This window comes from Scardinius erythrophthalmus (genome assembly GCF_964197995.2).
Source record: "Scardinius erythrophthalmus genome assembly, chromosome: 1".
Classification (NCBI taxonomy): domain Eukaryota; kingdom Metazoa; phylum Chordata; class Actinopteri; order Cypriniformes; family Leuciscidae; genus Scardinius; species Scardinius erythrophthalmus.
The window spans coordinates 19,085,534-19,106,553 of record NC_138221.1 but is presented as its reverse complement, the minus strand read 5'-3'; the positions used below and the strand labels follow the sequence as shown (position 1 = coordinate 19,106,553).

The 21,020-nt window shown below is 37.2% G+C and overlaps 1 protein-coding gene across 2 annotated transcripts in view; it reads left to right on the top strand.

Moving 5' to 3' along the window:
* LOC308692189 (uncharacterized protein) overlaps nt 1-20,293 on the top strand; it is a 36,847-nt gene extending 16,554 nt beyond the window's left edge. Inside the window, exon 2 of one of the 2 annotated variants that reach the window (XM_081367967.1) lies at nt 16,785-20,293. In XM_081367967.1, coding sequence (XP_081224093.1) covers nt 16,790-18,076 — 1,287 coding nt within the window. In that variant the 5' untranslated portion in view covers nt 16,785-16,789 and the 3' untranslated portion in view covers nt 18,077-20,293. The remainder of the gene's footprint in view (nt 1-16,784) is intronic. The other variant, XM_081367968.1, reaches the window with a different exon arrangement.
* The last annotated feature ends 727 nt before the right edge of the window (nt 20,294-21,020 follow it).

The window sequence follows — 21,020 nt, the reverse complement described above, 5'->3', positions numbered from 1 at the left end:
ATTAATCAAATATTTTTAAGGGGGGCTGAAGCCCCCCTAAAAAGGGCCTAGTGACGCCCCTGAACTCAAGAGTGTTAAAGTGTTAAAATATGAGTGTTAAATTAACACTCAAGAGTGTTAAAGTTAATGAGATAATTAGGTGATTCATTGAGTGATGATTGACCATTATTGAAGACATTTGACATACTGTACCCCTATTTCTTAGCCTGGGAAAACCCAGACAACTTCCGGCAAATTTAGATTTGCTCTGCAAGTAGTCTGGCAAAGAGCTCATTCAAGTCCATTTCCCCATGCCGAGAAATCGCGGCACCAATCAGAAACGTTGAGGCGGGCTTTACAAGATGACGATCGCTCTGATTGGTTTTAGGTCTAACCTATCCAATTGTGCCCAGTAGGGCTGGGCGATTTAAATCGCGATATTGTTATGCGCATCTCGTCAGTAAAGCCGGTTCCTTGATTTAGTAGTAAATTACCATCACCTGCTTTCAGATGAAGCGGCATTTAGGGCTGATGAGATAATTAAGTGATTAATTTAGTGATGATTGAGCATTATTGAAGACACCTGATGTTAACAAGCAGAATCACTGAAGAAGAAAATCACAAATTGTAAGTTACCATTAAGGTGATGGGAGTTTGCTTAAGTTGGGCTCTAGACCATTATATGTTTCCTTTAATATTTACTGTTGTTTGTCTGCTGTTATTGATTTATAACAGTTAAATGAACAAAGTAAAATGTTATCTTATAGTGCTGGTTATGTTTTGACATAATCATACTGTGATCTGAAAAGTGAAACATATTAAGATAGTTTGGTTTAACTTGTTAGCAGCAGTTTTGTGATTCTTCAGCCTATAATTATCAGGACTTTACTTATTATTCAAAATATTTAATAAACATTGCTCTGATCAAAAAGACGTTCAGACATCAATAATCAGCCTGTGAATCTCAACAATGGTGGCAATAATAAAGCATGTTGCAGTGGCTACCACCAATCACAACTCATTAATGGCTCCCATCATGCATTGCGGTATGAATAAATTATGATCTGAATTGTCTATGTTAGGGCTGGGCGATTTAAATCGCGATATTGTTATGCGCATCTCATCAGTAATGCCGGTTCCTTTGATTAGTAGTAAATCGCCATCACCTGCTTTCAGATGAAGCGGCATTTACTACAAAGAGCCATAGTTAACTGACAAGCTGAGCCAAATCACATCAATATCGCGGACGTATCGCCAGCGATATTTAATGCGATATGGCTCCGCTTGTCAGTTAACTACGGCTCTTTGTACACAGCAAAACCTCCAGTGTTAAATTAACACCCCTGGGAGTGTATGAGTCCACACTCAAGAGTGTTTACGTTAATGAGATAACTAAGTGATTAATTTAGTGATGATTGAGCATTATTGAAGACACCTGATGTTAACAAGTAGAATCGCTGAAGGAGAAAATCGCAAATTGTAAGTTACCATTATTGTGATGGGTAGTTGCTTTAGTTGGTCTCTGACCCTTTCATGTGTACTTTAGATTTTGTTTGGTGGTTGTATCTGAATTAAAACTGCCAGTTGAACAAAGTAAAAAGTGATCTTTGTTGGTTATATTATGACAATCATCATTTGAACTTGATCACTGAGCTCATTAAGATCCTTCTTTCTGACTTCGATTTATGTTGTTGATTACAGCATAATTATGAATCTGAATAAATGGCCAGAATTTTTGATATAATATAAAGGATTCCTTAAAACTTGTTTTAAAAAAAATCATTCTTTTAGGCACACACAGATGTCAAGATTCAGTCTATGCATCTCAACAATGGTGAGGAGCAGAATATTCAATGAGGAAAAGTAAATTACATAGACAATTCAGATCATAATTTATTCATACCGCAATGCATGATGGGAGCCATTAATGAGTTGTGATTGGTGGCAGCCACTGCAACATGCTTTATTATTGTCACCACCATTGTTGAGATTCACAGGCTGATTATTGATGTCTGAACGTCTTTTTGGTCAGATCAATGTTTATTTTGAATAATAAGTAAAGTCCTGATAATTATAGGCTGAAGAATCACAAAACTGCTACTAACAAGTTAAACCAAACTATCTTAATATGTTTTACTTTTCAGATCACAGTTTGATTATGTCAAAACATAACCAACACTATAAGATAACATTTTACTTTGTTCATTTAACTGTTATAAATCAATAACAGCAGACAAACAACAGTAAATATTAAAGTAAACATATAATGGTCTAGAGCCCAACTTAAGCAAACTCCCATCACCTTAATGGTAACTTACAATTTGTGATTTTCTTCTTCAGTGATTCTGCTTGTTAACATCAGGTGTCTTCAATAATGCTCAATCATCACTAAATGAATCACTTAATTATCTTCTCAGCCCTAAATGCCGCTCCATCTGAAAGCAGGTGATGGTGATTTACTACTAAATCAAGGAACCGGCTTTACTGACGAGATGCGCATAACAATATCGCGATTTAAATCGCCCAGCCCTAGTCTATGTAATTTACTTTTCCTCATTGAATATTCTGCTCCTCACCATTGTTGAGATGCATAGACTGAATCTTGACATCTGTGTCTGCCTAAAATAATGATTTTTTTTTTTAAACAAGTTTTAAGAAATCCTTTATATTATATAAAAAATTCTGGTCATTTATTCAGATTCACAGTTATGCTGTAATCAACAACATAAATCGAAGTCAGAAAGAAGGATCTTGATGTGATTTGGCTCAGCTTGTCAGTTAACTACGGCTCTTTGTAGTAAATGCCGCTTCATCTGAAAGCAGGTGATGGCGATTTACTACTAATCAAGGAACCGGCATTACTGATGAGATGCACATAACAATATCGCGATTTAAATCGCCCAGCCCTAGTGCCCAGAGGCATTTGAGCAACGTCCACTCCGTTGGTGAAGCGCACCAACTTTTAAATGCAGCATTATTATATTCAGATCGCAAACACATGAGGACAGTCTCCATGAAAGACCCACTGGCAGATGAACGTGCTACTACATTTCTCTCCGAAACGGTAGGAAATTAAATTAGATTTAATAGAGGATTTTAACTGTGACAAGATGATTGACAGGGCAGTTTACGTGACAGGACGCACGCAACAGATCCGTCCGATAAAGATGACGAAGTAGTATGTCCCAAAGCTTGCCTACTTTTTTGCTACACATTCAAAAGTAAAAACCTTTTCTTCACAAAAAGAGTACATATTTTATGGCATAGTGTAACATAGGCGAATTGGGACGCAGCATATGGCTTTACACATGCCGATCGCTCTGATTGGTTTTAGGTTCTATCCAATTGCGCCCAGGGGCATTTGAGCGACATCCGTTGGTGACGCCCCTTTGGAAATGAGTTATTAAAGAAGCTTTGCCAGACTATAACTCAGTTACTACTGAGAATGGTCTGGTTTTAACCACACTGTTAACCCTTGCTGTAAAATTCTGACAATATTATACCATTTTCCATTAAAACAGTAATATACCGTAGAAAATAAAAGTAGCCTACAGGAATATACTGTGAATTAACAGTGCTCAAAGTCGACACTCAGAGGCTGTTTTCCCAATCACACCCTATACCCTCATTCACTATTCTCTACATTAGTTCACTAATATAGTCCACTTGAATGAAAATAAGTGAGTGAATTGAGACACTGATGAACACCTGATAAGCAGAATCACTGAAGGACAGAGAAAAAAGAACAGAAAAAAGAGAAACACAAAAACTACAACTGACTTCCAGCCACACTGAGTGTGAAACCAGTTTACAAACCAGTTTACGATTATTTCTTCCATACATGTACAAAAGTTCTTGTTGAGAATTAACAGAGATTTAGTTATTAATAAAATTTGTTGTCACCATGATGGAGATCAGTATTTGCTTTAGTTGGTCTCTTGTCCGTGGACTTCTTACCATTCATCTTCCTCTGACTGCTGTAACAGTGAGTTTATAAAACACATTTGTTATGGCACGAAAAAGTTAAGAGGAAGATGATCAGGTGTTTTTTTTTTTTTTTGAGATGATGTCACAATCATCCTGAACATGCCTGGTTTTCAGATTTCTCCTGTATATAGTCATTGAAATTATAGTTATCTCATATTTAGCATATATCTGTGAATCTACAAAATGAAATCAATATTTCTGTAATCAGGTCTTCTGAAGAATATTGTAATCATATAGTGCATTCAATTTTATTTTACTCCTGCTTGACTCAGACACACACAGATATCAACAATCAGCGTATGAATCTCAACAATGGTGAAAAGTTTCATGTCGCAATGCATGCTGGGTTCCAGGATAATATAAAACTCCCAGCATGCACTGCTGCATGAATAATAATAATAATAATAATAAAGAAATATTGCCACCATTGTTGAGATTCATGTGCTAAATTGTGATATCTCAGTTTTTCTAAAACACAGTGTAGCTCTGTTTCTCTGGCTATGCATCATGTGTTAAAAAAAGAGTCATTGTATCTTATTGCTGCGTTTTCACAGTGGTGCTAATGCAACACTTTTGATTGAGAATTAAACTCTGAATAAGTGAGAAAGAATTCCTTAGTGAATGAACAGGCAATATGATGATTTTGTCATCATAATCATTATAACTGCAGTCATTCATAAACTGTGTGTGCGCAAGTGTGACTTGCAAAAACACAGCTCAAGCAGCAAAAGAACAACTAACATTTTAGCATCAGCATCCCAACTAAAGCAAGCACTGATCTCTATAATGGTAACTTCAAACCAAACATTTTCAATTAAACATCTCAATAACAACTTCTGTATGACAGAAATAAAGTCATACTGGTTAATAATAAGTGTAATAATGTGTAATGGCTGGAAGTCAGTCGTAGTTATTGTGTTTCTCTATTTTCTGTTCTTGTGTTTCTCTTTTCTTCAGTGATTCTGCTTACAATCACTTACATATTCCCTTAATTATCTCACTGCATCGCTACTTTTTACTCGTAGTGTGGATTTCCCTGAGGGGTTGAAAGGGTTAACTGTGTAAGATAAAAAAGACACACCCACAAAATGTATTTTAACAGTAATAAACTGTAAGTTATAAAACAGGTTTATACTGGCAACACTGTTGCCAGTAGTTTACTGTAAAATTAATTTTTTGGGTCACCATTGTGCTGAAGAGTAGAGCCTGTGCTTCAGTCCAGGAGAAGATCTACAAACATTGATGATACGCTGCATGTTGCTTTATTTAACAGACAGTGACTGTGTAGTTGCTGATCCAGTAAAAATCTTTTTATGTACAATAGTTTTTTAGTGGTCTCAAATGAAAGAAGTTCACAGTAATACTTTGCTCACATTATTAATGCATTATAAATTTTAGTTAATACATTTAAATGACAGTTGGTCAATTTAAGGCAGTCGGTTTCTGCAAGTGTAATTAGTTAACTATAATTTAGTCAAGTCAAGTCAAGTCATCTTCATTTATATAGCGCTTTTAACAATGTAGATTGTCTCAAAGCAGCCTTACAGAGATAAGCGTATAATTTAAGGTAACAGAGATTGTTTCGGCTTTACAGCAGAGTTAAGTTATTTCCATCTAAACTTAGCCTTAATCGATCTGGTTCCGTCGCAATGATCATTTGTCACTAAATTTGGGGCCGCCAAGACGACACCATTCTCTCTACACAGACTTTAAACGCGAACCTGTGAGAAACGCTGACGGCAGTCACATGCGCATTTAGAATGGGTTCTATAGTTATGTGCGTTAGAATATACGCAGGTTTGGAATTCCCTACAAGCCAAGCCTAAACAAAATACTTGTCTTTCCTTATAAATTTTGATAAGGAATTTTATTTTATTTGTTGCTTTGGGGTAGGACCGCAAGACGAATTTTCCCGACAACGCCTTATCTGTAGAGTGGTAGTGGGATCCTCCATAGGGAGAGACTAGTTGGCACTTCAGCACTGCGTTGTCATCGGTCCAGGTGAAGGTCCTTCGTCAGATCTGGATACGGCCTGGATCCGGCAGGCTGCGGGAAAACCTTGGGATAAACACAGACACTAAAATTAGCGTAGATGCCATTCTTCTCATGATGTAACGAGTACATCAGGATTTTTGGGAAGTGTTCCCGGTTCCGGCTGGCCTAATCTATGCAGCATAACATTAAATTATAGAAGTCTATAATGTATTATGTGAAAGCTAGGTCAAAGAGATGTGTCTTTAATCTGGCTTTGAACTGACAGAGTGTGTCTGCTTCCCGGACAATGGTAGGAAGACTGTTCCAGAGTTTTAGTGCTAAATAGGAAAAGGATCTACCGCCAGCAGTGGATTTTGATATTCTAGGTATAATCAACTGGCCGGAATTTTGAGATCGTAATAGACGTGACGGACTATAATGCGTTAAGAGCTCGCTCAAGTACTGCGGAGCTAAACCATTCAGTGCTTTGTAAGTAATCAGCAATATTTTAAAATTTATGCGATGTTTAATAGGGAGCCAGTGCAGTTTTGACAGAACTGGGCTAATATGGTCATACTTCCTGGTTCTGGTAAGAACTCGAGCTGCTGCGTTTTGGACCAGCTGTAGTTTGTTTATTAAGCGTGCAGGGCAACCACCCAGTAGAGCATTACAATAATCTAGCCTTGAGGTCATGAACGCATGAACTAATTGTTCCGCATTTGTCAATGAGAGCATATGACGTAATTTAGATATATTTTTAAGATGGAAAAATGCAGTTTTACAGATACTAGACACGTGACTTTCAAATGAAAGATTGGTATCAAAGAGCACACCCAGGTTCCTAACCGACGACGAAGACTTAACAGAGCAGCCATCAAGTGTTAGACAGTATTCTAGATTATTACGTGAGGAAGTTTTTTGTCCAATAATTAGAAACTCTGTTTTTTCAGAATTTAGAAGTAGGAAATTACAAGTCATCCAATTTTTTATATCCGCTATGCATTCCGTTAATTTTGTGAATTGATAAGTTTCGTTAGGTTTTGAAGAAATATAGAGCTGAGTATCGTCAGCATAACAGTGAAAGCTAATTCCATGTTTCCTAATGATATCTCCTAATGGTAGCATGTACAGAGTGAACAGCAGCGGTCCTAATACTGAGCCTTGTGGTACGCCATACTTAACCTGTGATCGATGAGACATCTCATCATTTACTGCTACAAACTGATAACGGTCAGATAAGTATGATTTAAACCATGCTAGTGCATTTCCTGTAATGCCAACATAATGTTCTAATCTATTTAAAAGAACGTTGTGGTCGATGGTGTCAAATGCAGCGCTAAGATCGAGTAACACTAATAGAGAGATACAACCACGATCGGATGATAAGAGCAAATCATTTGTGACTCTAACGAGAGCTGTTTCGGTACTATGGTACGGTCTAAATCCGGACTGGAAATCCTCGCAGATATCATTTCTTTCAAGAAAGGAACACAGTTGTGAAGATACTGCCTTTTCTAATATCTTTGACAGAAAAGGTAGATTCGAGATCGGCCTGTAATTGACTAATTCTGAAGGATCAAGTTGCGTTTTTTTAACAAGCGGTTTAATCATAGCCAGCTTAAAGGTTTTTGGTACGTATCCTAGAGACAAAGACGAATTAATGATATTAAGAAGAGGATCTATGACCTCTGGAAGTATTTCTTTCAGTAGCTTAGTCGGTATAGGGTCTAACATACATGTTGTAGATTTAGATGATTTAATGAGTTTAGTAAATTCTTCCTCTCCTATAGCAACGAATGAATCAAATTTTTCCTCAGGGAGACTACAATGCACTGCCTGATGCGATACTGTAGTAGACGGTTGCATAGTTATAATTTTGTCCCTGATATTATCAATCTTATAAGTGAAGAAGTTCATAAAGTCATTACTGCTGTGTTGCTTGGAAACTTCGGTGCTTGAAGCTTTATTTTTCGTTAGTTTAGCCACCGTTTCAAATAAATACCTAGGATTATGTTTATTTTCTTCTAATAGGGTTGAAAAATAAGCAGATCTAGCAGCTTTTAAAGCCTCTCTGTAAGTAATTGAGCTCTCTTTCCATGAAATGCGAAATACCTCTAGTTTTGTTTTCTTCCAGTTGCGCTCCATTTTTCTGGCTGCTCTCTTAAGGGCCCGAGTGTGCTCGTTGTACCACGGCGTTGGACTATTTTCTTTAATCTTCTTTAAGCGCAACGGAGCAACTGTGTCTAAAGTGCTGGAAAAGAGAGAGTTAAACGTTTCTGTTGTAATATCTAGTTCTTCTAAGCTATCTGAGATGCTGAGATGATGAAACTGATTAGGAAGATTATTAATAAAGCAATCTTTAGTAGCAGAAGTGATAGGTCTCACATATTTGAAACACGGAGTCGGCTTTGCAGCCTTGGCTAAATGCAAATTACACGAGACTAGATAATGATCTGAGATGTCATCGCTCTGCTGCAGAATTTCAACGGCATCCACATCTATTCCGTGTGATAATATTAGATCTAGAGTATGATTACGACGATGAGTAGGTCCTGACACGTGTTGTCTAACTCCAATTGAATTTACAATGTCTTTAAATGCCAATCCCAATGCATCTTTTTCATTATCGATGTGTATATTAAAATCACCAACAATTAGTACTTTATCTGCAGTCAATATTAATTCTGATAGAAAGTCCGCAAATTCTTTGATAAAGTCTGTATGGTGCCCTGGTGGCCTGTATACAGTAGCCAGCACAAATCTCAAACGTGATTTATCGTTTACACTATATATTTTTACATTAAGCACCAATGCTTCAAAAGAATTATATTTAAAACTTGATTTCTTAGTGGTTTTGAAACTATTACTATAGATTACAGCAACACCACCCCCTTTGCGTTTCAGACGAGGCTCATGTTTATAACAGTAATCTTGCGGGGTTGATTCATTTAAAGTAATGTAATCGTTTGGTTTTAGCCAGGTTTCTGTCAAACACAGCACATCTAGGTTATTATCTGAAATCATATCATTAACAATGAGTGCTTTTGAAGTAAGCGATCGAATATTCAGCAACCCAAGCTTTAGCATTTGCTCATCTGTATTATAGCTGTTTTTTATTTGTTGAACATCAATTAAATTTTTAACCTTAGTTGGGTTTAAACGTTTTTTGGATTTCCAAATTCGGGGAACAGACACAGTCTCTATATGATGATAGCTAGGTGAAAGAGGCTCTATGTGATGGGATTTATCTGACCTTGGTGACGAGAGGCCGCTAGCAGACAGTCGGTTTAGCCAGTCTGTCTGCTTCCTGACCTGAGCCCCAGATTGTCATGTTTGAGCTCTAAGACTATGAGCCATATTACTAGAGAGAAGAGCAGCACCATCCCAGGAGGGATGAATACCATCTCTTTTCAACAGGTCAGGTTTGCCCCAAAAACTTTTCCAATTGTCTATGAATTCTATATTATTAAGCGGACACCACTTAGACAGCCAACCGTTAAGCGAACACAATCTACTAACTATCTCATCACTCCTGCGAACAGGAAGGGGGCCAGAGCAAATTACAGTCCTTGACATCGTACTTGCAAGTTCACACACCTCTTTAATATTAATTTTGGTGATCTCCGACTGGCGGAGTCGAACATCATTAGTGCCGACATGAATAATGATCTTAGAGAATTTACGATTAGCATTAGCCAGCACTTTTAAATTTGCTTTGATGTCAGGCGCTCTGGCTCCCGGCAAACATGTGACTATGGTGGTTGGTGTCTCTATTTTCACGTTCCGTGTAATAGAATCGCCAATAACTAGGGCACAATCATTCTCAGTGGGTGTTTCACTGAGCGGGGCAAATCGATTTGTTATGGTAATCGGAACGGAAGAGTGGTTTTTAGATCCGCGACTAGAGCGATCCCTCACTGTCACCCATTTGCCCGGCTGCACGGGCTCTACTTCAGCCAGAACCGACTCATGTAAAGTGTGCACTATTCTATGCGCATCCAAAACATCTAAAGCACTAGCACTCTTACTATCCTCAATTAAAGTTCGGATGCGTGTTTCTAATTCTGAAATCTTCTCTGTCAACCTAACTGTCTCCTTACATTTATCACATATAAATCCTATATTGTCGACAGAGAAGCCTATACTAAACATGTGACATGAAGTGCAAGTGACAATAACAGGACAAGACATTACTCACCGTGTTTGTTGAGTGATTCTTACTCACCTGAGCTTTTTATGAACTCAAAGGCGCGGACGCGCGAGAGAAAAATAAATAAATAAAATAGCTGAGCGCACGGGTGGCGCGTTAACAGGCTAGCGAATTACTAGCGTTTTGTGCTAGTAGTACTAATAACAAAAGCTAGCGATGTCAGGTTAATCTGAGATGTTGGGTAAAATGTAGTAGTATAAACAACTAGAAATGGTAGTAAAATGATGGTTCAGAACAAAGAAATATATGGCTAAGACGGAGCTTATCGCACCGAATCAAACAAACACACTCACAGCAGGCAGCGAGGCAGACAGGAGCAATCGATCAGCAGACAGGAGCAATTTCGTCAAACTTTCAGTACCGAAAGTACTGAAAGTAGTGCATTTTTACAGAAACAAACTAGATTACAGTAAAGAACTGTACAATTAACAGTATTTTACTGGCAACAGTGTTGCCAGTATTTTACTGTAAAAAAAACCGGTAAGGTCTAACAGTGCAGGCTACCTACACTGTAAAAAATGTTCGTAATTTTAACTGTAAAAAACTGTAAAAAAGCAACGAAAAAAAAAAGTTAATTCCTTAACGGTATGTACCCTTACTATATACAGTGAAAAACTGTAATAGCTCTCACGGGACATTTCATGTAATTTTACATTAATATACTGTTAAATGTACGGATTTTGGAAGTACACTGTAAAAAAAAAACGTAATGTTGCATTTACCGTACCTTACCGTAAAAAATACTGTAGCAAATGTTTACTAATTTTACAAAGTTTTACATCATCGAACTAAAAATTACGTTGAAAAACTGCCAGCTGGTTGCCAGTACTTTACCGTAAAAAATACGGTATAAATATTTATGTTTTACGGAATTGGACTAAAGTTTACGGTAAAAAACTGGCAGCTGGTTGAAAGCGATTTACCATAAAAAATATGGTTGTAATATTTTAGGTTTTACAGCAGTGATCTAAATATTACGGAAAAAAACTGGCAGCTGTGGTTGCCAGTACTGTACCGTAAAAAATACGGTAGAATTTTTTTTGCTTTTACGGCACTGAACTAAAGTTTACGGTAAAACACTAGCAGCTTGCAAGTGCTTTACCGTAAAAAATACGGTAGTAAAATTTTAGGTGTTATGGCATTGAACATTGAACTGAACTTTTATATAAAAAATAAAAAATAAAAACCTGCCAGCTGTGGTTTCCTGTAATCTAATTATTGAGAATTACCAGAGGTTTAGACGTTGATGTTTTATTGAAAATAATAAAGTTTGAAGTTACCATTATGGAGATGAGTGTTTGCTTTAGTTGGGCTCTTGACCCTTGACTTTTTAACTTTAGATTTAAGGCCATTGCACACTGAGTCCGAAATTTTCGTATGCATTTTTTCGTGTTCGTCAGCCTTAAAATTCGTCACGCACAGAAACCTTGTACACTGAGTCCGATGCGTATTTATTAAACCTTTGCGGAAAAAAACGCAAAAAAATACAAAATGGATTCGTCAAGCAGTGAGGATGATTTTGTTGCCCTCTTTCTTCTTAAAAAGAGAAAAAGAAAGAGGAAATATTGGGTCCATCCAATCCTGAGATTGTGCCGAGAGGAAGGAGAGTTTCACCTCCTTATCAAGGAGTTGCTAAATTATCCCGAGCGATTAAAAATTTACCTCAGAATGTCAGTGGAACAGTTTGATGCTTTGCTAGCGATACTGGAGCCACATATTAAAAAGAAGACCACCAATTTCCGTGAACCAATCGATCCTGAACAGAGACTGGCATGTCTATGGACGGACACACACACACGCGGCCGGCAGAAGCGCTGGGCAGACAGAACAGCTGTTTACAGGTTATATTTTATTCAGTGTCTTTGTAATCCGCATTTTGTTTTTCATACAGTACTTGTGCTGCGAGACGAAGTGTATCAACTTGTCAGACGTCATTCTGGATTTTGTCGTTCGCTTGTACGGTGGCTCTGAATTGTCAAAAAACCTCTCAAAATACTGGCTGTGGATGCGAAAAACGCAGAAAATCGAACCCGATCCGAATTTTTTTATTACAGACGAAAGTTTCGTAGACAGTGTGCAAGCATGATTGACATAACATGAGGTCGAATTTTTTTTTTTACGTGCGAAAATTTCGGATGCGAATTTCGGACTCAGTGTGCAATGGCCTTTACTCTGACTGCCTTAACTGTGTGGTTATATAACACAAACGTTATGGCATGAAAATCAGAGAGAAATTGTGACCAGGTGATGATGGCAGGTTAACCTGTTAAGCTGCAACGCCACTTTTGAAAAATCCCCAGAAATGACATACCCAAACTGAAACAGATACAGTTCATGAACCCTTTGTACTAAAACCACAAGTATGATCTCGTTTGAAAGCTGACACCTGGCAGTTTATTGTAAATGTAGAATTAATTATTGTCGTAATGACAAAAATTGTTATAAATAGCTTCAAAGTTTTGTAAAGTTATTAGAAATTATTTTTTATGAAACATCCTCATGAAAATAAAATTGAAATTGGCACTGGAGCAATCTAGAAATGCACTACAGCTAAAGCCACATGTCTAAACATTTTATGTTTAAAATCTGAAGATAATAAGCCCAAAACTCTGTATTTAGTTAAATGTTTTTCAAGACCATGTCATGTGACTAACAGTTAGGGCTAGCTAGCATGTTAGCTTAGCACACCATCAATACACGACAATATATGAGATTAAAACCATATTTATGCTCAAAACGTACTTTATAACTCAAGCCGAATGTTTTAAATAATCTTCTGTGATCTAATTTAGCTTCAGATAAAAAAATCAGGCAGAAAATATATTATTTGATAGTATTATGCACAATGATGAAGTCTATATAGATTAGCATTACATTATAAATATAATCTATTATTATAAAAATACCTGGCATGGCTTGAAGAACACAGGCAAATCAGATATCATTGCAATCATGTTTATTGTCTTCAAAACATCTTTTATCTGCATGATTACAGCCGATCTCTGTTAGCTGTGTGTGTGTTCGAGGCTTCCTGGAATGTCACATGATCATGGCTCTTCTTCATGTGCCATATATGGACTATATTACTGTGCATATAGCGCCCTCAGGCTATTGGTATGAATTGAAAACACTGTGAATTAGAATACCAAACGCTCATAAAGATTACATTGACGCATTTGGGTATAAATTCAATAAATATTATTCCTGTCTATAGAAATATGATGTGAATCTAAAAGAATCTATCAATATTTCTCCAAATCTGCACATTTTTGAGCTAAAGCCCTGAGGGACGTTGTTTTGTGTATCGCTGTCATGACGACAGCACGGGAGTTTTTTATGAATGGGAGCGGCTGACGCGCATAATTCATATTAAAGGTATCGACTCATTTTTTCATTTCATAACTCCTGACACAAATTAAGACATAACTGTCACTATGAGTTTCTCAGAATACAATAGTGGTCAAATACTGAAACTTGAGTCTTATATCTTTTTAATGATGTATAGTTTGTCAAGGTATAACATTAAATCTGATAGTAATTTTGAATTAAATAAATAAAAAACGCTTCAGTGCGCCGACGCACTGGTGAAGCTTAACAGGTTAATGATGAGATAATCGTCATATTGTGGCCTGAATCACTGATCTCATAAAGAGTCTTATCTCTCACTTTATGAGCAAATTGATAATATTAATTATAATATTAAAAATAAATATTTCATATTATTGAGTATAATATCTCTGTAAGTGAGCAACAGATAATCTGAAGAACTTTAAAAATACATGGTGTAGAAAAAAGTTTTGAACTATTATTTGATTTAAACCAACACAGAAATCAAGTTTCAGCGTATGAATCTCAACAACGGTGACAATCAACACAATAATCAGATAAAACTCTGAACATCACAAAACAAGCTACTAAAAAGCTGCAACAAAAACAACATCAAAAATAAAAGCAGATATAATAATGAAAGAAAATACTAAGGCAATTCAGCATAATGTATTCCTGCTGCAATGCATGCTGGGAGATACTGATGAGTTTTGATTTGGAGGCTCCATCAAGTGCACTGCACTTTTATCATCACCATTGTTGAGATTCATATGCTGATTCTTGATGTCTGTGTGTGTCTAAAAGATCCAACAATTCAAACAGTTATTGTACACAATGTTTTAAAAATTCTTCTGATTATCACAGCAATGATGGATCACATGCTGTAGAAGCATAGGGCTACTACAATCAATAATGTAAAATTAATAACACATATAATCAAAGATAAGAGCTCAGTGAATTAAACATGGTGATTGCCATCACTGATACACAACCATCATCACATGATTTATTTTCTCTCTGATTTCCTAGCCATAATCAACATGTCTTATAAACACAGAGTTACAGCAGGCAGAGAAAACCTAATGTCAGAAAGTCAAGGGTCAAGAGCCCAACTAAAGCAGTCACTGATCTCCATCATGGTGACTTCAAATGAAAGAATAAATCATCAACATCTAAACCTCTGTTAATTCTCAAACAGAACTGTAGATGTCAGACAGAAATAAAGTCAGTCTGGTTAGTAATAAGTGAAGCTGGTAATGCTGTTTGTGGAGTTGTTTAATCCTCCTCTGCTGAGATCTTCACAGATGTAATGTCTTCTTTTCTCTTCAGTTGATTTCATCTAAGGCTGTGGCTGAAGTCAGTTGTAGTTCTTGTGTTTCTGCTCGTCTCTTTTTTCTGTTCCTGTTGTTTCTCTAAATGGACATTCCCAGAATTCCCTGTGTGACACTTCACATTTGATACTATTTAATTTAAATAATTATGTTTCTTCTTGGTTTTTGTTATCAGTTTTATACATTTGGGGTTTATATTACATCATATATTGTTTAATGAATGTTTATGGCATTATTTGGAGTCATGTGTGTGTCACCATGATGGTGTTTTGTGTTTGTGTGTATGACACTGTGCACCTTCTAAATATTAACATTTGCCTCAGTTTGTGGAAAACTAATGGTATACTTAAATCATCGTGTGCTTTTCTTTTTTATCTCTTGTGTTATTATGATGGTTATCAGTATATTACAAAGATATAAAGCAGACTTTAATACTTTAGTGAAATTTAATGATAACATTTATCGGTTTATGTAATATAACGGTTGTCCCATGAAAACTAAAAGGTTCCTACTGTATTTTTTATGGTAAAGTACTGGGAACCACAGCTGATGTTTTTTTTTACCACACATTTAAATCCTGCTGTTTTTTTTAACAGTGTATTTCTGACAGTGTAGTTTCATAGCCCCTAAACCTCTGTTATCATGAAAAAAAAAACCAGGAAATTTCATTTTTGACAATATCGGACTTTTAAAGAGCAGATAATGCTTTTCACTTTTTATTTTGTTGTTTGATTATTATTAAGTGTACAGACACTATTAGGTTTATTGCGCACTGTCACTTTAAGACCGAGTGTGCAGATCCATTTGCAATGATGCACATCCGATATTCTCACAACTGTACATTCTGCAAAGACTGTGTTTGAAGTCAGTTGTAGTTCTTGTATTTCTGCTCGTCTCTTTTTCTGTTCTCTTCTTTCCTTCAGTGATTCTGCTTGTTAACAGGCTTATTAAGGCTGAGATGACTCCATATTTAATATACACAGACTTTGTGGCTCAGATAAGGTCCAGTTCTGGTTTATTTCTTTGCTCTTGGCTGACATGTGGCATTGCTATGGCCTGCTTGTGGCCCAGATCTGGCAAACAGGAGCGGTCTGCCCAAGTGCCATCATTCCACGCCGCATGTGGGCCAGATCAGTATTCCACAAGTGCCAGATGTGGGCCGGTTCAATGTTGCTATCTAGGAGTAGGTCTAAATGTTTAGTGTTTTTTTATTATACAGATTTTCTTATTAAAACACTGTTGTATTTCATGCTGTAGAAACATTACTGTAATCAATTATATTAAATAATAACACACATGACAGTCTAGAAGAGATCAGCTGATCAGAGCACTACATCTTATACACTTACATCGTTATCATCATCATCATCATCATCATCACATTGCTGATATCATCTGGTCACAAGACAAAAATAAGAAAACAAATTATCCAAAGGTACACCGCCACATTTGCGCCAGAAAACTACTTTTCGGAGAGCCTCTACTCTTCCCTGTGGATGACCTGTGAACTACTTTCTGAACGATCTAAATATCTGCGTTTTGAATTTTAGAAAACTGAATTTGAAGTTCTGAATTTCTTCTTCATCTTGAAAACTTGAATCTGTATTTTTTAAAACTGTATATTTGCAGTCTAAGAATTCAGAAAAAAAAACACACACAGCTGTTTGAAAATACATGTCTATAGAATTCAGCCATACAAAAAACATTTACATTCGTTACATTTAAAATGCTCAACATCTGTCTGAAGAAATCTAATTCAGAACTATTTAAAATTCCACATAATATTCAGTTTTGTTAGATTACACTTGTCTGTAGTTCAAATTTACACATTTCAAAATTCAAATCATTTTGTCATATTATAAGCTCCACAGTGTCGTCTGTATGCGGAAAACTCAAAGGAAAAATTTCTCCTTTTTAAGCGTATCGTTGTCGTGTAAACGTACCCTTACTCTTCACTTTTTTTCTCCTCTACACAGAAAGAATGGGACATCTACACACTTCTCTCGTTTTGCTTCTCCTCTTCTGTTCACCATGTGCTGGGAAAACTTTCTTTACTCATCTCAGAACAAAGTGTATAGAAGACTGCAAGCTCAATGGTGGCGAGTACAAGTGCAAGTCTATTGATAAAGATGGACAATGCCAAGAAATGTACTGTTCACCTCAGGAAAAGATGGACTACTGGGGTAGGCAATGCTGGGAAGACAGTAAGTGTGGAAAGCATGGTCAAGACTACTATTGGTGCGGAACTGGTACCTTTCATTGGGGATACTGTGGGCTGGTGATGGACGACAAGAACCACTATGGATCTAAGACAGGTTCACTGTGTTACGACCACTGTGACCAAAGATATCAAGACTACTATTGGTGCCATACTGCGGACGGATGGGATTACTGCTCGCCATCAGAAAACACAGATTACAATAATAAGCAGTGTAAAAAAGACAGTCCATGTGGAAAGCAGGGTAATAACTACAACTGGTGCTGGCTGACGGAGGGAAGCTGGGGTTACTGTGGGCTTGTGGAACCAAAGATGTTTCTTCACCTGTCTATAAGTCATTATAGTTGCATAGACGAGTGCCAGTATTATGAGAGTGGTGATTACTACTGGTGCCACACTGCCAACAGCTGGGACTACTGCTCTCCAGAGGTAGATGTAACCTATAAAGGCAAGCCCTGTCGCTCAGACCACTCATGTGACTTACATTATTATATGTACAACTGGTGCTGGACCTCAGAGTCAGATTATGATTACTGTGGACCCATTGAATCTGGAGAGTGCACTTACATCACCTCTCAACATCGCAAGAGGAGAGCCCCAGGTGGCAAGAAGAAAAAACAAAAAACTCCAAGTGACAAAAAACTGATATGCACACTTAAGGACGAGCCTAACAAGATAACATCCACCCTTACTGCAGTTCCAGCGCCTAAAGACATCGCTAATGGCAGTAAATGGAGTAACGAGGCGGAAAACTTAATCAGTCGCTGGGACAATGGCTATCTGGTGGACCAGGCAAAATCAGAACTGATCAAATCAGATCATCTCCGTATCGACATGCAGGGCACGTTTAACCGCAACAATCAGAGATACTACAACCTGCAGATCCAGATGAACACAAACCGGGGTCCTGGTCAAAGCACCACCGTGTCTCAGGTAATCGTGCCTAATGGAGTTCCAGAAGAACACATCCGTAGAGCCTTCCAGGAGAGCTTTGATCGCAGAGCTCGGATTCTTGTTGAGGTTTCAACCCTAAATCAGTGTTCACTGTAAACAATATGCTGTAAAAAAATGGCCAAATTTTGACAGTAACATGCTGTTTTCCATTAAAACAGCAACATACCATATAAAAAAATGCATTCTGGGTGATATTTGTCATTTTCGAGAAAGTAGCCTACAGGAATATACTGTGAATTAACAGCGCTCAAAGTCAACACTCAGAGGCTGTTTTCCCAATCAAACCCTATACCCTCATTCACTATTCCCTACATTAGTTCACTAATATAGTCCACTTGAATGAGTGAACAATTTCATAGTTAAATCAGTTAATTTGCTAAATTAATTAAAACCCAACAAGTTAAGCCAACTCATTTCATTTGAGGACACCGATAACATCAATTCAATTAAGTTTATAAAACACAATAGTTATAAGTACCCTGAACGTGAGTCCACTAAAACTAGGATATTTCTTAATACACAATTAAACTTTACACTGCATTTAAATATCGTATTACTGACAGTGAAAAACACTGAAATTACAAACTTTAAATGAACTTTTAAGCTCTTGCAGTTACTGTTAGCTCACAATATCACACACAATGTCAAATCCTATAAGTTAAGCTAACCTTCGTGAAAAAAGTGTGCTTAATTGTATTAAAAGCTGACTTTTTTTTGTGTGCTTCAAATCATAAAAGTATACTTTTTGAAAAGTGCACTTGCAGATAATATAATATAATTAAAATGAAAGACCACTTAAGTGTACTTAAAGGAATACACTTTTTTTTATTGTCACCATTGTTGTGAATCATATGCACAATCTTGATGTCTGTGTGTGACTATATGATACATTTGCTCAAAACATCATGTGCACATGCTTTTTATATACCTTCAAATAAGTCATAATTATAATGTTTTTGGCACCAATAATGCAGTTCCACAAGGTTGGTGGTTATTAATGCCAAATATAAACACAAATCTTTAAACACAATATTAGATGCCCATTTTGTGATGATTATGTCATCATCAACATTGAGCTGATAACACCTCAAACCTTTTCTAGGCTTTCGCTGCCACAACAATTGTGTTACACACTGTTACAGCAGCCAAAGAAAAGTTAAAGTAAAAAGAAAGGGGACCAAGAGCCCAACTAAAGCAAACACTGATCACCACAATGGTGACACTTCAAATGAAACAAATATCAACATCTAAACCTCTGTTAATTCTCACTAAGATCATCCGACAGCAATAGTCAAAGTAATTATGTCTAAATGAGACCATAAATGACGTTGAAATATGTCCACAATGGCCACATTTGAACTCGTTTTAACCTTGTACGAAGGTTCGATGAACGTCTATATCGGACGTGCAGAACACATCAAAAAAAGACGTCATATAAACTTTCATTCTGGCTCCTCAGTGGACGTCATTTCAACGTCCGATTTTTGTAACAAAGACATTGAAAAGACGTCTTTCGGACATCATTTTGCTTAGTGGGTCTGGCCTGGTTGTAAAGTAGTTGTAGAGTTTTTGACTGCATCAATAATAATGTATACGATGGGTTATATATTAAATGTTCTAGCATAAAATTGTTAGACGAGCTTTCTTCCAACTTGCCTTCTCCATCACGACGTGTGTGTTCGCGCGATGTTGTTGGTTACCTAGTAACGAACGTACGGTGGCCGAGAGTGTTCCGTCAACTTCCGTGTGTTCGCGCATCTATGTTGCCTTGTAACGAACGCAATCTGGCCGAGATAACGCGCTGGCGGCAGGAAACTTGTGCCTGCGCCTCGTTTACAATGTTATATATAAAGCTTGCAGGACAACTTGGTTGGCATTGCCTTTTCAGCGTGAGAAATGCACGGTGTGGCGTGTGAGCGTGTGAACTGGCTGAATTGCGTGTGTCTCACGGCCAATGCGTGAGACTTGAGAACCCTGGAGACACTGCGCGGAAGTGGGAGATGGCCGCTCCTCCGCGAATTGCTACGGGACACTACACGGTTTAATTTCGTGCTGTTTGTCTCTTTTACTGTTTTATCCACTCCTTGACATGTATGTTAAGAGTGTGCTTGTGCGAACTATCCATAAGGACTACCAGTCCTGTGCCTCGGGTTTTCCTTCTCGCCTCGATCCGTCTTTTACTTCACCTGGACAGAACACACACCCTCTGGCAGACGTTACAACAACAACCCTCTCCGTTTTCCACAACTGTTTTATTCAACCAGTTCTAACTGCAAAGATGTCACTCTCTCCATAACACTATGAAAGAAGAGTAAAAAAAAAAAAAAGTAAATAAACTTAATGTCATCCACATGAATTCCAAAGAGATCAGATACAATTAGGGCTGGGCGATTTAAATCGCGATATTGTTATGCGCATCTCATCAGTAATGCCGGTTCCTTGATTAGTAGTAAATCGCCATCACCTGCTTTCAGATGAAGCGGCATTTACTACAAAGAGCCGTAGTTAACTGACAAGCTGAGCCAAATCACATCAATATCGCGGACGTATCGCCAGCGATATTTAATGCGATATGGCTCCGCTTGTCAGTTAACTACGGCTCTTTGTACACAGCAAAACCTCCAGTGTTAAATTAACACCCCTGGGAGTGTATGAGTCCACACTCAAGAGAAGAGTGTTTATGTTAATGAGATAACTAAGTGATTAATTTAGTGATGATTGAGCATTATTGAAGACTCCTGATGTTAACAAGTAGAATCACTGAAGGAGAAAATCGCAAATTGTAAGTTACCATTATTGTGATGGGTAGTTGCTTTAGTTGGTCTCTGACCCTTTCATGTGTACTTTAGATTTTGTTTGGTGGTTGTATCTGAGTTAAAACTGCCAGTTGAACAAAGAAAAAAAAGTGATCTTTGTTGGTTATATTATGACAATCATCATTTGAGCTTGATCGCTGAGCTCATTAAGATCCTTCTTTATGACTTCGATTTATGTTGTTGGTTACAGCATAACTGTGAATCTGAATAAATGGCCAGAATTT